The 15,448-nt window shown below is 39.9% G+C and overlaps 1 protein-coding gene across 2 annotated transcripts in view; it reads left to right on the top strand.

The window, feature by feature from the left end:
• The window catches only part of IWS1 (interacts with SUPT6H, CTD assembly factor 1), a gene marked incomplete at both ends in the record, with an annotated part of 47,881 nt that overhangs the window by 13,394 nt on the left and 19,039 nt on the right, over nucleotides 1-15,448 (top strand). For both annotated transcript variants that reach the window (XM_079710048.1, XM_079710049.1), the window contains 3 exons: nucleotides 6,634-7,666; nucleotides 9,931-10,120; nucleotides 10,670-10,727. In XM_079710048.1, the coding sequence (XP_079566174.1) occupies nucleotides 6,634-7,666; nucleotides 9,931-10,120; nucleotides 10,670-10,727 (1,281 nt within the window). The remainder of the gene's footprint in view (nucleotides 1-6,633; nucleotides 7,667-9,930; nucleotides 10,121-10,669; nucleotides 10,728-15,448) is intronic.

Genomic DNA, 15,448 nt, shown 5'->3' on the forward strand with positions numbered 1-15,448 from the left:
ACAGGACAAAGGAAAGCAGTTCTAGGCTTCCAAGGATGACAGACTGCGAAGGTAAATATATGGGAAGAAACTAATGTAGTAAAGTTTGTTTGCTGATTCCTCTGCTGGTGTCTTTGGGCTAATGACAGTCTGTCTCCAGTAATGGGAATATCCTGCCTTTTGAAGGAAAAGGGGGGAAGGTAGAGAGAGCTACTCTTGTGCTTACTGCTTATTAATTGCCTTCAGATCAAAATTTTTATGTCAGAGGCATATTTTGAGGGGACATAATCTGGTTTCCTTTAATTACTTTACAATTAACCTCTGTAGTAATTAGGCAGATTATTTCTTAGGGGGCTAGTCAAGAGTTAATCTTTATGAGGTTGAGGCCCACTGTTTGAAAGCAAAAGAGACTTACCTTATGAAATGAAATTTAAAAATAATATTCTTAAGTTTAGGCCTGGTTTCTTAAAGAAATCTATATATAAGTAATTGCAGTAATAAGTTGATTACATATTTAAATTATTTGTTTCTAGGTTATTGACATCTTTTGGGTTAGGTTTCTAAAAGGGATATGAATATCAGGGGAGTTTTCAAGTATATTTATTCTGTGTGGAGCACTTTGAGAACTCAGAATCTTCATACAATGTTGACGGCAGGGCAGATAGGGAAAAGGGGAATGATTTTTTAAAACTGTTTTTGAATAGTCATCACTGGAAACACATTTTTTAATAAAGCAATTTGAGCATGAATGTGACCTAATTATAACTAGTTGTCAGTTCTAATTTTTGTTGTTTTACTTGAATATTCTCTTGGGGACTTCACTGGTGGTCCAATGGTTAAGACGCCACACTTCCAGGGCAGAGGGCATGGGTTCGATCCCTGTTCTGAGAACTAAGATCCCACATGCTGCAAGGTGCGGCCAAAAAAAAAAAAAAAATGTTTGAACAGTGTGAAATTAGTTGTGGATTGTGGTCAGCTGGTTTTTGTTCCACAGAAATACATTGAAGGTAATAAGCATTTAAAAATACAGCTTGTAGATTTCATCTGCATAGAAAAGTAGTGTTCCCTTCCTGAGGGTCTCACAGGAAAAAAGTAGTATGTGGGACAATCGAGGAAGAGGTTGTTTGGAAATGGCGCATAGCTTCTCCTTGTTTTCTGACTGTAGGCAAAGCCTAGTGGGCACAACCATCCATCTGTCATTGAAGTTGGTGACAGCCCTGTTAGCTCCAGCCTTACTTTGAATTGAGTAAGGATGGCAGTCTGCGGTCATTTGGATCTTTCCACAGAGACGTTGTGCTGGTATAAGGAAAGTATTCCTATGGGGAGTACATCAGAGCCCGTAGAAGATTCTTGTTGGCTTTTGCCGTCCTTGTTGACCCTATTTCTTACCAGTTCTTTTGATTCCATCTACACTTCTTTTTTTGTGTTAGGTTTCAGCCTTTGTCTTTGAGTCTACCAAATTGAGGAGAAGAACATTGTTTTGCTTTGGTTCTTTTTTGTTAAGCATTGTCTTGTGGGTTTGTTTTATTTCAGTGAATTTAATTTGAGTATCTTCTGTATACTGAAGGTAAAAGATAGTTTTTTTATCTTAAGGTCATTTACTCAGTCATATTATGAAGATAAATGTGTAAAAAATCACCTTTCAATGAGGTAGAGATACAGGATGCTATGGGGACATGTAAGAAGGAATGACTGACCAGATCAGCCTTCATAGATGATGTATTTGAGTTGAGTCTTGAAGGGTGAATGTTTTGTAATTAACAAGATATTTTTGTTATAAATGATTAACAACATGTATTGAATGCTCACAGGCACATGCTAACTGCGTTACATGCATTTGGTCCTCTGAACAGCCCTCTAAGTTATAGATACTATTTCTGACTGTCATATTGAGGAATTGAGGTTTTGAGAAGTTAAGAAAATTTCCCTAGATTACACAGTAGAAGGTGGCTGTGAGCTAGGGTTTGGACCCCAGGTCTTACCGACACTAAAGTCCACGTTGTGAACTGTCACATTATATTGCACAGAGTCCATTCTCCCTAGAGAGGAGGATGGAAGAGGCTTCAGGAAGGGGGTGTTTTTGCCTAGTGTTGAGGTATGAAAAGGACAAGGTGAGGTAAAAGCATGGAGGTAACAGTGAAGTTAGTAGTTCCATGTGTCTGCAGTGAAATTATAATGTGCGGTTAGAGTCACTTGGACTAGATGTCAAAATGCAGATTCTTTGACCTCTTCCCCAAACTTACTGTATTAATATCTGGAGGTGAGAAGCACAAAAATCTGTATGTTTTCCTCCAAAGCTCTCCAAGTTATTCTTATGCAAGAGTTTGGGAACTGCTGCTGCAGCACATAGGGTTGATGGTGGTGAGAGGGCAGAAATGAGTCTGGAGAGGTAGGCAGGAGTTTGCTTCATCATTATAAACTTTTTTTTTGAATTTATTTATTTATTTATTTATTTATGGCTGCGTTGGGTTTTCGTTGCCGCACACGGGCTTTCTCTAGTTGCGGCGAGCAGGGGTTACTCTTCGTTGCGGTGCGCGGGCTTCTCGTTGCGGAGCACTGGCTCTAGGCGTGTGGGCTTCAGTAGTTATGGCACATGGGCTCAGTGGTTGTGGCTCGCAGGCTCTAGAGAGCAGGCTTAGTAGTTGTGACGCATGGGCTTAGTTGCTCCGTGGCACATGGGATCTTCCCGGACCAGGGATGGAACGTGTGGCCCCTGCATTGGCAGGTGGATTCTTAACCACTGCACCCCCGAGGAAGTCCCCATTATAAACTCTTAGGCTTTGTGTAGACATTTTCTTTTTCTAGTACTCATCAGGAGTGCTTCTGTTTTTGACTGATTGTAAGATCAACCAGCTTTTGACAAAGGACACTGGTATACATCTTGATTTTGTTATGTGTGTGTGTGTGCTTGCTGTAAAGCTGGAGTTTCTCAGAGTCAAAGCCTTGCAGCATTCCAGGACCTACCCTGGATTAACAGCATTGTGTAGTAAAAACTGGATTTCCCAGATTCTTCCTTATGCTTTTAAGATGATATGTATTGACAAACTCCAAGATGAGGATTTCAAATATATCTTCTGGAACTAAGGTCCAGTAAAATATGTTTTTGAAAATGCTCCTATAGATATTTCTTCATGGAATTTACTGTGTGACTTGGTTTTGAATGTTTTACCAATTTATGATGGAAGGTTAGAATGCAAGTTCAACAGTTTTGAGTTTCTTTTACGGGAAACAGGTGTCCTGAGTTGTTTGGTTCTTTACAAGGACTCCTATTTGACATTCTTATACTACTTTGTAATTTACAAATTGATGTTTGCTTTACAGCAGTTTTATTATTTATTTTGTAATTTTAAAATGTTAATTATCTCTGTGCATGTATATTATGGCACTGGTCATAAAGAGTGTGTTACTGTTTGATTGCTGAGATAAACGATCAGATCATTCATTATGGGTAACCAGAAGTTATTTATAACTACAACATAAATAATCATAAGAGGGAAGTGTGAGGCATTATAGACATTTCTAAAGCCTCTGAGGACACTTAGAGTGCTCAATTTCTCTGACAGTTAAAATTAGGGATTTTTAAAAATATTATTAAGAAATAGCATTTAAATGGTAGCTTCTACTATTGATTTGTTGTACTCATATTTGACTTTTTAAAAACTGTATTTTGGATTTTTTTTTAAGTTTGCAATTTAGACTAATTGCTGAAACCAGTCTAAAATTTTTGAATAGTGTTTTGATAACTTTTAAGGTTAACTCTTTTCCCAAATCCTATGATGTCTTCACCTGACTGCCTTCTTTGAGTTTGTCGACCAGTACTTTCTTACTGCAGTGATTTCCCACGTTTTCCCCACTGTGCCACACATAATGGATAGATACTCAGGATTTTATGAAACTCCTCAAAAATTGATGGGAATTCATAAGTTTCACAATCATGAATTACATGTAATGTCCTTGTAATGGTTGCTTGTTTGGAATGCATACACCATGTGTTGGGAAGTCCAGGGTAGAGTGTAACAGATAAGTTTTGGGTAGACTACTCAGTTCATGGTATCTCTCCTTTCTTTGGGAGTGGCTCCCAGTGCTGTGCCCCGGCTCTGGCATTGAGTCACAGAGTAATGACATCCTCTGTTGCTGTGGCCAGTTAGATCATGTCTCCTGGGAATTTAAAATTTAGATCCTGGACACTGAAATTTAGCAAGGTGAGAGCTGAGTCATGTTATTGATAGAGCTCTAGTGAAAGGTCCTTGAGTTTCCTTTTCTAAACTCTCTGAGCTGCCTTGGTTCCTACCCTTCTTGAGCCTTTAGCCATTTATTCCACTTTGATTCTGGAAAGATTGTTCTTTTTTTCTGGAGCTAGCCTGAGATTATTTCTGTTGTTTGCAGCTGAGTCACACATGAACATGTTGTTAGAGTTATGTCATGTGTATGCCATGGAAAGCATTCCAAAAGCCAGTTAACAATTTCCCCTTTTGCCTCCTGCTTTAGTTGCCTCTGCTGGTACCTGTATGTTTCGTCTTCTGCCCTCAGTAATGCAGTTAACTTCTTAATTCAGTCATCACAAACTAATTCCAAATACCTGTTGTCTACACACCTTTTATAGCTTAGTCTCATATAGATCCCTTCCTGTAGGCTTTCAAAATGTCACACATACCTTCATAACAGTGCATGTTATACTGTATTGTTATGGTATATTTGGCTGGCTCATTAGACAACATTTCCTTAAGGTCAGGCACTGGGACACGTTCAGCCTTGATTCCTAGCACCTTGCACGTAGTAGACATTAAACAAATACTTGTTGAGTTAATTATTCCTCACTTTAAATTATTCTCATTTAAGTCTTTTTATTAAATGAGAAAATTAAGTAAGTAATTACTTTCTTACACAGTAAGTAAGTAGGTAAGTAAGTAATTACTTACTTAGTAAGAATTTACTGTGATTTTGTATATACCAGACACCATTCTGTGCTCTGAAGCACTGAGTGTGCCTTCTCAGTGAAGAAAACAGACTAAAAAATGCCTGCCTTCTTAGGGCTTACATTCTGGATAGTTAATTTTTTCATCTATATTCTTTTAAAATATAAAAGAATTAAATTATGAAGTATGGCCAAGAGTAAGCTTCTAGCAATATATAGAGTACTATATCTTGTACTGTATCAAAAGGTTCTATGTTATTTCTCCTGTCCTAATTTAATAGATAAATGCCAGTTTCATTGGGGTAGTAGGATGTATGACTGACAAATCCAGTGCTATGCTGTGAGTGTCCCGTGATAATGAAAGAAAAATGTCTTTGGGAAATTTGAAAAGCTTATTATTTTAGAAAGTTTCCTGAATATGTTATACTTGAATGAATATGTATAGCAGTTACTGTATCTTTGGAACTCTGTGCTATCAAGATGGCAATGAAATATGGAGGGGAAAAACCCTCAAACATATTTTATAAGCTTATTTTATAATTTTTTGTACTCTTTCTGAAGTTGTAGACACAGCATACTTAATCTTCTTTAAATGAGCCCGAAGCAAGTTAAAGTGTGGGTTTTGTGAAAATATTTTAATGCCTTTTATCTTGTCACTGTATATTCTCTTACTGCTTAATTATTTCATTGCGTGATATGGTGGGCATATACTTTATTAAAGGCTCTTTGTTCCTTGAAAATTGATCTGTGGTAAGTTCAGGAAATGCCCGTCATCTATTCTAAAGAAAAATATTTGGCTCAGTAAACTTTTAAGGGGGAAAACTCAAACACAGAAGTACTTTACTTTTTAAGCCAGAGTATTAATAACCGTGTTACTGTAAGTTCAGCTACTATTCTAGAAGGGAAAAAATTCCCCACATTCTAGTTATTAGTATTTTGGTATGTTTAGTTTTATATATTTTTCTCTGCATTTAAAAAACATAGCTATAATATTAAATTTGTACCCTAGAGTTTTCAGATTACTTCATGTAACATTATTTGTTAGTATAGCTAGATTAGTCAGTGTTTTCCCTAAAGCTTAAACTTTTGTGCCAGGGTTACTAGATATATGTCCAAGACTGCTCTAAGCCTCAGCTTTCTTATCATGAAAAATACTCGTGAGGAGTAAACTAGCAGGAGAGACCCTAACGTGGTATTTGGCTCTATTGCTCCTCTGCTGTCTCCTTATTTGTTCAGATTCACTTGGGAGAATGTGCCCTAAGTATAATTTGGCCCTTTAAATAAAGTAAAGTTTTATAGTTCTCTTCCTTAAAATAACTTTAACGTTATAAAACCCAAGAATGTTCCTTTTTTGCGAGAACTTGGGTACATGTTTGCTTGTATGTACTTAAGGAATATATTTAGGAGCTAGAATTATATGAGAAAGTTAAGGTTTATTTTTTGTTGTTGTTTAGTCTAGCTTTTCAAAGTATAAGGTACCGGAGAGTAATCTGGGGGTCTATGCTTTACAGATTCATGAAGGCAGGTTATCGTTCCTCATTTTGGGATCTAAACCACGCTACCATTTCACAGATGAATGGCCTTTTTAAAAGTGGGATGTTTCTATATACGTATAGGATGAGAATTCTACATTTAAGCATGCATATTCCTGCTTTTTTTTTTAAGTTGAAAATTTTTAACATTTTTACTACCAAAGCTTTTTTTGCACTTTCCTGATTTTTTCTCCCTTGATTTTTCAGAATGAACCTAGTGATCGAGAAGATGGCCTCAACAAAAGACATCATGTGACAGACTCTGAGAACGATGACCCCTCAAATCTTAATGCCAGTGACTCTGAAAGTGAGGAGCTCCAAAGGCAAAAGGACAGCGACTCTGAATTTGAAGGGCATGCAGAGCCTCCTGCGAGCGATTCTGAAAACGAGGACGCCAATCGCCATGGGAGCGGCTCTGAGAGTGAGGAGCCCAGGAAGTTACCTGGGAGCGACTCTGAAAACGAGGAGCTGCTTAACGGGCACGCAAGCGACTCCGAGAACGAAGATGTTAGGAAGCCCCCTGCCAGCGATTCAGAGGTCGAAGAGCTCCCCAAAAGTCCTGCCAGTTACTCAGAAACAGAGGATGCTCTAAAACCCCAAGTCAGTGACTCTGAGAGTGAGGGGCCCCCAAGACACCCAGCCAGCGACTCGGAAAATGAGGAGCTTCCCAAGCCTCGAGTTAGTGACTCTGAAAGTGAGGACCCGCCAAGGCAGCAAGCCAGCGACTCGGAAACTGAAGAGCTTCCCAAACCCCGAATTAGCGATTCGGAAAGCGAGGACCCCCCAAGGCACCAAGCCAGTGACTCGGAAAATGAAGAGCTTCCCAAACCCCGAATTAGCGATTCGGAAAGCGAGGACCCGCCAAGGCACCAAGCCAGTGACTCTGAAAACGAGGAGCCTCCCAAGCCCCGAGCCAGTGACTCTGAGAGCGAGGAGCCTCAGAAGGGGCCTGCCAGCGACTCGGAAGCTGAGGCTGCCCCCAGACACAGACAGCAGCCGGAGTCTGAGGAGGACAGCGACGGGGAGAATAAGAGAGAGGACCCAGAAATGCAGGCTGACCCCTTTCATTCAGACGCCCATGTAGACAGGAAGCGCTTCAACAGTTCTGACAGCGAGGAGGAAGAACCCAAAAGGCCCCAGATTGACAGTGATGAGGATGAAGAAAAGGAGGGGGCAGAGGAGAAAGTAGCAAAGCGGAAAGCTGCCGTGCTTTCTGAGAGTGACGAGGAAGAGAAAGCATGTAAGGGATGGTTTGGGGATGTTTCTCCTTAGCTTTACTTTTATTTATTTATTTATTTATTTGGCTGCGTCGGGTCTTAGCTGAGGCACACGGGCTCTGTAGTTGTGGAATGCGGGCTCCAGAGCACACAGGCTCAGTAGTTGCGGCACGTGGGCTTGCTTTCCCCATGGCATGTGGGATCTTAGTTCCCTAATCAGGGACCGACCCTGTGTCCCCAGCATTGGAAGGCAGATTCTCCACCACTGGACCACCAGGGAAGTCCCTCCATAGCTTTACTTGTTGTCTAAGCTTATAACTATGAAGCCTTGTTTCTTTTCCTGGAATGTTAGGTCTGTATTCTCTCATTCAACTTGATGTTCTAAAATATCACCAGGACACTGGTTTTCATTGGCAAGTGTTTCGGTTATTTGTTTTGTTTTGTTTTTTGTTTTGGCTGCACCATGTGGCTTGTGGAATCTTAGTTCCCCCACCAGGGATTGAACTCATGAGCTTGGCAGTGAAAGCCCGGAGTTCTAACCACTGGACTGCCAGGGATTTCCCTCATTGGCAAGTCTTAAATTTCCTTTGAGTTGTTCTAGCAGCATTTGTTAAGTTCTGACTGCCTCAGAATGATAAACTAGGGGGCTTCCCTGGTGGCGCGGTGGTTGAGAGTCCGCCAGCCGATGCAGGGGACACGGGTTCGTGCCCCGGTCCGGGAAGATCCCACATGCCGCGGAGCAGCTGGGCCCATGAGCCATGGCCGCTGAGCCTGTGCATCCGGAGCCTGTGCTCCACAACGGGAGAGGCCACAACAGTGAGAGGCCCGCGTACCGCAAAAAAAAAAAAAACAAAAAAAAACGGGAAAAAAAATATGATAAACTAGACTGCATTGCAATGGCAATATGAAAGATTTATATGAAAATATAAATTTTTTAAAAGATTTTTTATTTATTAGTTTATTTTTGGCTGCGTCAGGTCTTAGTTGCGGCATGCAGGATCTTTCGTTGCAGCTCGCAGGCTCTTCGTTGTCCGCGGGCTTCTCTCTAGTTGTGGCTTGCAGATTTTCTCTCTCTAGTTGTGACGCACAGACTCCAGGGCGTGTGGACTCTGTAGTTGTGGCGCGCGGGCTCCAGAGTGCATGGGCTCTGTAGTTTGCAGCATGCGGGCTCTAGTTGAGGTTTGCGAGCTCAGTAGTTGTGGCATGAGGGCTTAGTCGCCCCACAGCGTGTGGGATCTTAGTTTCCTGACTAGGGATCAAACCCACTTCCCTTGCATTGTAAGGCAGATTCTTTACCACTGGACCACCAGGGAAGTCCTTTTTTTTTTTTTTTTACTGGAAAGGGTAATGTTTCAAAAGAATACTTTTACATGAAAACCCAACCGTATCCAGAGTTAACTGTGGTCTCTTTGACAGCTGCTGTGCTGTCACTACATCCCTTCTAGACAGTAACTGAGCTCCCATGGGTACCTGTCTTCAGTTGTTAAACATTGTTGAATGCCCAAATTCAAGGAAGTTTGTGAGGGACTCTGTTTAGAGACTCCATGTCTCCACAAAGTATTCCAATCTTTACTACTTGATTACTTTTTTTTTTTTCCCTTGGGGGTACACGGGCCTCTCACTGCTGTGGCCTCTCCCGTTGCGGAGCACAGGCTCCGGACGCGCAGGCTCAGCAGCCATGGCTCACGGGCCCAGTCGCTCCACGGCATGTGGGATCTTCCCGGACCAGGACACGAACCCGTGTCCCCTGCATCGGCAGGTGGACTCTCAACCACTGTGCCACCAGGGAAGCCCTTGATTACTCTTTTATGAAACATCTTTTTGGGAAAAGGCATTTCTTTATAACCCGACAGTTGTTAAAGGAGAAGGGAAAGAGCACCACATGTGCAGTTTTCTAAGGTCGATGAGAAATTCCAGATTGAGCAGCGATGGATGACTGAGGAACATGGGGATTCCACAAAAGAATATCCAAGCCTTTAGAGTTCTGCTACTGTTAGGCAGCATAGAAGAGATTCTACTCTTACTTTCTCTGTTCCCCAAAAGGAAAGGTAGCTATTGATGCCCACTTTTATGTTGATGAAAATCTTCATCTTTTGGCCACTTTTTCCTATATAGCAAATAATTGTAAGATGACTCTGAATCTTTTAGCTATTTATTTTTTATTCTAAACTGTGTATCATGAGGCCTTTGGTTTTTGCCACGTACTGACATTTTAGAGCACCTGTTGTACTTAGTAATACAGTGACTGTGATGGAGTAAGATTAATGATGATTTTTTTTTTCAACAGCAGCAAAGAAGAGTCGTGTTGTCTCTGATGCAGATGACTCTGACAGTGATGTTATATCAGACAAATCAGGCAAAAGAGACAAGATGATAGCATCTGACAGTGAAGAAGAAGCAGGGAAAGAATTGTCTGATAAGAAAAATGAAGAGAAGGACCTGTTTGGGAGTGATAGTGAGTCAGGGAATGAAGAAGAGTAAGTGACAGTGTAACCTGAACTTCCCAGGGTTCATACAAGGCTGTAGAGAGAGGGGTTTGTCTTTCAGGGTTTTTAAACTTGTATTAAAATTCCGTGTTGAGGTGTAATACAATATACCCTGCCTAATTTCATGACCTTGGGGGATTCAGGATTTTAGGTCCTGAACTATTGCTGCATGCTACAACATGGATGAATCTCAAAAATATTATCTTAAGTGAAAGAAGTGAAGAGGACATGTTATCTGATTCCACTTATGTGAGGCTCAAGAACAGGCAGAACTAATCTGTGGTGGTGGAAATCAGAGTGGTGGTTGCCTCTGGGATGTTGATGGGGGGACTGACTAGAAAGGGCCTTAAGGGAACTTTCTGGGGAGATGGAATTGTTCTGTTAGGGTAATGGTTACGTGAATGTGTGCTTTTGTCAAAACCCATTGAAATGGACACTTGAGATCTGCATGTTCTACTGTTATTAAATTATACCCTATTAGAAAAATATTTTCCTATACAAATGAGAAGAAAGCAAATGAAAGTTTTTTATATTTTCTAGAAATCTTATTGCAGACATATTTGGAGAATCTGGTGATGAGGAGGAGGAAGAATTTACAGTAAGTATAAGATGGAAAGATTTCCTCTTTGATTATGCTTTTTTTGTTTTTATGGCAGTGGTTGTCTAGTAGGAGATTCCAATAAGTAGAAATAAATAGCTATGATGTATCCAGTAGAAAAATCTAGAACAAAGGTATTCAGAAAGTGAAATAAAGGGGTCTACAAAGACATAAAAGGAAAATACTGGGCAAAATTGAATTAAAGGGAGGAAGGAACACATGAAGAGACAATGAAAACATGCTTTATAATGCTAAAGAGAAAGAATCACAGCAGTTACGGAGCTTCTCATTATAGCAATGGCACCTGAGGTAATTTGGACCAGCCCTTCTGCTAAGGACAACTACAGAAGCTAGACAAAATGTTTAAAAAATCTGCTCATCATCATAAGAACTAGATAACACAGAATTACTAAGCCAAAAACGAGCAAAAGATAGAAACCTAAAGAGGTAAGCTCAACATTTAGAACTGCTTTTTCTGGGATGTTCATCTACTCAAGCTGAGAGGCTAAATTTATTTTTGATTGCCTCAAGGCTTAAGAGAGAAAACTGGGAGGTCGGGGCCTGCTGAGGTTAGGGGACCCTGAAAACCCCATGCTCTGGATTGAGATTGCTAGGATTAAGGGTGAACTGGAAGTTAGAATAGCCTTTGCTCAGATTTTAGGCCATCTTTGAGTCATCTAGCAACATAGAGAACCTCAGTCTCAGAAGTTTTTTTGTTCTTTTTTTTTTAACATCTTTATTGGAGTATAATTGCTTTACAATGGTGTGTTAGTTTCTGCTTTATAACAAAGTGAATCAGTTATACATATACATATGTTCCCATATCTCTTCCCTCACCCTCCCTAAGTCTCAGAAGTTTGATTGTAGTGATTCTTAAACCATTGGCTGGCTCTCAGGCACCTGACGTATGCAAACAGAAATCCTTTCAGGACAAAAGTAACATCATCACAGACCTCAAATTATTTCTTTAGTTTTTCAAATACACAGTACACACTTATCTGTAACATTTAAAAAGAAACAATAGTAACAGCAGATAACAGAAATAGACCTAGGGGCTCTAGATATAGGAATTTTAGATACTGCCTTTAAAAAATATATATGTTTATTAGCAAGGTAAAGGATTGAAAAGTTTCTTAGAGCCAGCAGTTTTTTTAAAATACCTGAAAAAGAACCAAGTAGAAATTCTGGAACTGTGAAAATACAGTAACTGAAATTAAAACCTTGGTGGATGAGTTTAACAACAGATTAGACGTATTTGAAAAGAAAATGAGTGAACTGGAAGGTGAGTTAGAAGGAACTGTGTAGAGGGATTTCCCTGGTGGCACCGTGGTTAAGACTCCGCGCTCCCAATGTATGGGGCCCAGTTTCAATCCCTGGTCAGGGAACTAGATCCCACCTGCATGCCACAACTAAGGAGCCTGCCTGCTGCAACTAAATAAATAAATAGAAGGAACTAAGGAGCCCGCCTGCCGCAACTAAGACCTGCCACAACTAACTAACTAACTAACTAAATAGAAGGAACTATGTAGAATGAAGCATTGATATTAGTGTGGAAAATGTAAAAAGTAAAACATAAATTATGCATGAGAAGGTTTAACAGAGTGACTTGGAATCCCAGAAGGAGAGGGGGAAAATGTATATGTATATATATCAGAAACAGTATTTAAAGAAATGATTTATAAAGCCATAGAGTCTAGAAGTTCTACAAATTGCAAGCAAGATAAAAACAAAGCAATCTACACTTAAATATTGGGTTGGCCAAAAAGTTCGTTCGGGTTTTTCTGTAACCTTTTTTTTTTTTTTTTTTTAAATTAATCATTATTTACTTCTGGTTGCACTGGGTCCCTGCTGCCGCGCACAGGCCCAGCAATTGTGGCCCGCGGGCTCCAGAGCGCAGACTCAATAGCTGTGGTGCCCAGGCCCAGGTGCCCCGCGGCACATGGGATCTTCCTGGACCAGGGCCCGTACCCGTGTCCCCCACACCGGCAGGCGGGCTCCCAGCCACTGCGCCACCAGAGAAGCCCATAACTTTTTTTTTAATTAATTAATTTATTTGGCTGCGCTGGGTCTTAGTGGCGGCACGTGGGATCTTTAGTTGTGGTATACAGGATATTTAGTTGCGGCATGCGGACTCTCAGTTGCGACATGCATGTGGGATCTAGTTGCCTGACCAGGGATCGAACCCGGGCCCCCTGCATTGGGAGCGTGGAGTCTTAACCACTGGACCACCAGGGAAGTCCCTTTCTGTAACATCTTATGGAAAAACCTGAATGAACTTTTTGGCCAACCCAATACACCACAGGAAAATTGCAAGAAACCAAAGAAAACAGGAAAGTCTTTAAAGCAGCCAAAGGGGAAAAGATATTACATTCAGAGAGGCAACTGTTATTTTAACAGCTAACTTCTCAACAGAAGTAATAGAATCCAATAACTGCAAACTTAAAGTTCTTTTATATTCAGTAAAAATTCTTTTCAGGAATGAAGATTCCCTGCTTATTTCATCTTACCAAAATGCCAACTGAAGGAAATACTAAAGGCAGAAAGAAAATCTCAGGTGGAAGGTCAAGGATGCAGGAAGGGAAAAAGAGCAACAAAAGCATGTGGCTAGGTCTAAATGTGTAATGACCATCCAAAACAAAGTCACGTCTGGTGTGGTTTAAAATGCATATAAAATTAAAACATGACAGCAGTAACAGATTGGGTATTTACATGGAATTGAAATGTTCACAGGTCTTTGCAAATGTATGTAAAAGTACATTAGTAGTCTTTGGTAAGTTAGGATGTGCATTGTAATCTCTAAAAAGACTGATGGAATGTGTAACTTCCAACCTAATAGAGAGGGAAAAATGAAATAATAGAAGCTAGTCAATCCAAAAGAAAACAAGAAAAGAGAAAAAGAAATATAGAACGGGGACAATTAGAAAGTAGTACATAGTAAGATAGCAGATATAAACTTTGATAATATCAGAAATCACACTGAAATATATTAAGTGCTCCAATTAAAGGACAAATTAAAGACTGGATTTTAAAAACAGCTATATATTAATTTCGAAATTCATCTGAAACAGAAGATAGAGTTGAAAATAAAAGGATGGAAAAAGGTACTCTCTCCGAACACTAACCAAAAGAAAACTGGTGTAGCTTATATGAATATCAACGAGGTAGACTTTAAGGCAAAAACCATTGTTCGAGATAAAGAGGGTCACTTTATATTGAAAAAAGGGTTTAAAATTGTACCTAGCCATGTACCTAGTAATATGGCTTTAATATGTATAAGCAAAACAAAGATTGACAGAACTGTGAAGAGAATGAACAGATCTGTAATCTAAGTGGAATGTAAACAATGGAATAATCAAGACCAAAAAACCAGGAAAGATAGAAAAGAGAAGTGTCTCTTTTTATATAATCCAGATAGAAGCCCTTTGGAGATTATAAAAGATAAAAATATCTTCTGTTCAGTGGCTTGCCTTTTCACTTTTTAAATGGAGTCTTTGATGAGCAAAAGTTCTTAATTTTAGTGTAAATCAACTTTACCAGTCTTTTCGTTTATGTTGAAAGTTTTTTGAGTTGTAAGAAATTTTTGCCTATCCCCAAGGTTATAAAAATATTCTCCTGAGTTATTCTTTCGAAGCTTGATTATTTTATCTTTTTCGTTTAGTTATATTGTCCACCTGGAATGGGTTTTTGTGTGCAGTATATATGAGATAGTCAAGATTTCCGCCTCCCATTTGTAGTATCTAGTTGAACCAGACTACCCTTTTCCACTATTCTGCCATCTTTGTCAAAAATCGAGTATGTATATATTTTCTAATCTGTTTCTGAAGTATCTTTTCTGTTCCATTGGTCTATCCTTGCACCATTAATGCATAACCCTTGATATTTGGTTATTTATGTCCTTTAAGGTTGTTATTCTCTAAGATTGTCTTGGCTTTTCTTGGTTCTTTGCATTTCCGTATAAAATTTAAATCAAGCTTTTGCAAAATGTACAAACTATAGACAACATTTTCTGAATGCAATGAAATTAAAAATCAGTGGGCTTCCCTGGTGGCGCAGTGGTTGAGAGTCCGCCTGCCGACGCAGGGGACACGGGTTCGTGCCCCGGTCTGGGAAGATCCCGCATGCCGCGGAGCGGCTGGGCCCGTGAGCCTTGGCCACTGAGCCTGCGCGTCCGGAGCCTGTGCTCCACAGCGGGAGAGGCCACAACAGTGAGAGGCCCACGTACCACACACACACAAAAAAAATTAGTAACAAAATTAGCACATAAAAGCACCCTTGCCACCCCCATATTTAAAACTTACTTGTTAAATAGTTCTTGGGTTAAAAAAGAAGTCAGTACTTTCATTACTAAAGCAAGAGAGGATGAAAGTAGATGAATTTAGAGTCTAATTCAAGATAGTAGAAAAATAGTAAATAAGCCTAAAGAAAATAGAAAAGAATTCATTCAACAAATATTCGAGAGCCTGTATGCCAGAGATTGTTTGGACATTGCCCTCATGGGGCTTATACTCAGTTAAGCAACATTTTACAAGCGTAAGTTATGTTTCTCTAGTGTGGAGAGTGGACATCAACTTGATTATGGGTTCTGTTCAGTGTAGAAAACAGCATACTAGGGGAACCATTGGGGAGGCCTTTCTAAGTATAACATGAAAGTTGGAAGGTATAAAGAAAAGACTGACCATTTAAATTACATAAAAAATTAAAAATTATACCCAGAAAACATT

Source organism: Hyperoodon ampullatus (assembly GCF_949752795.1).
Source record: "Hyperoodon ampullatus genome assembly, chromosome: 8".
Classification (NCBI taxonomy): Eukaryota; Metazoa; Chordata; class Mammalia; order Artiodactyla; family Ziphiidae; genus Hyperoodon; species Hyperoodon ampullatus.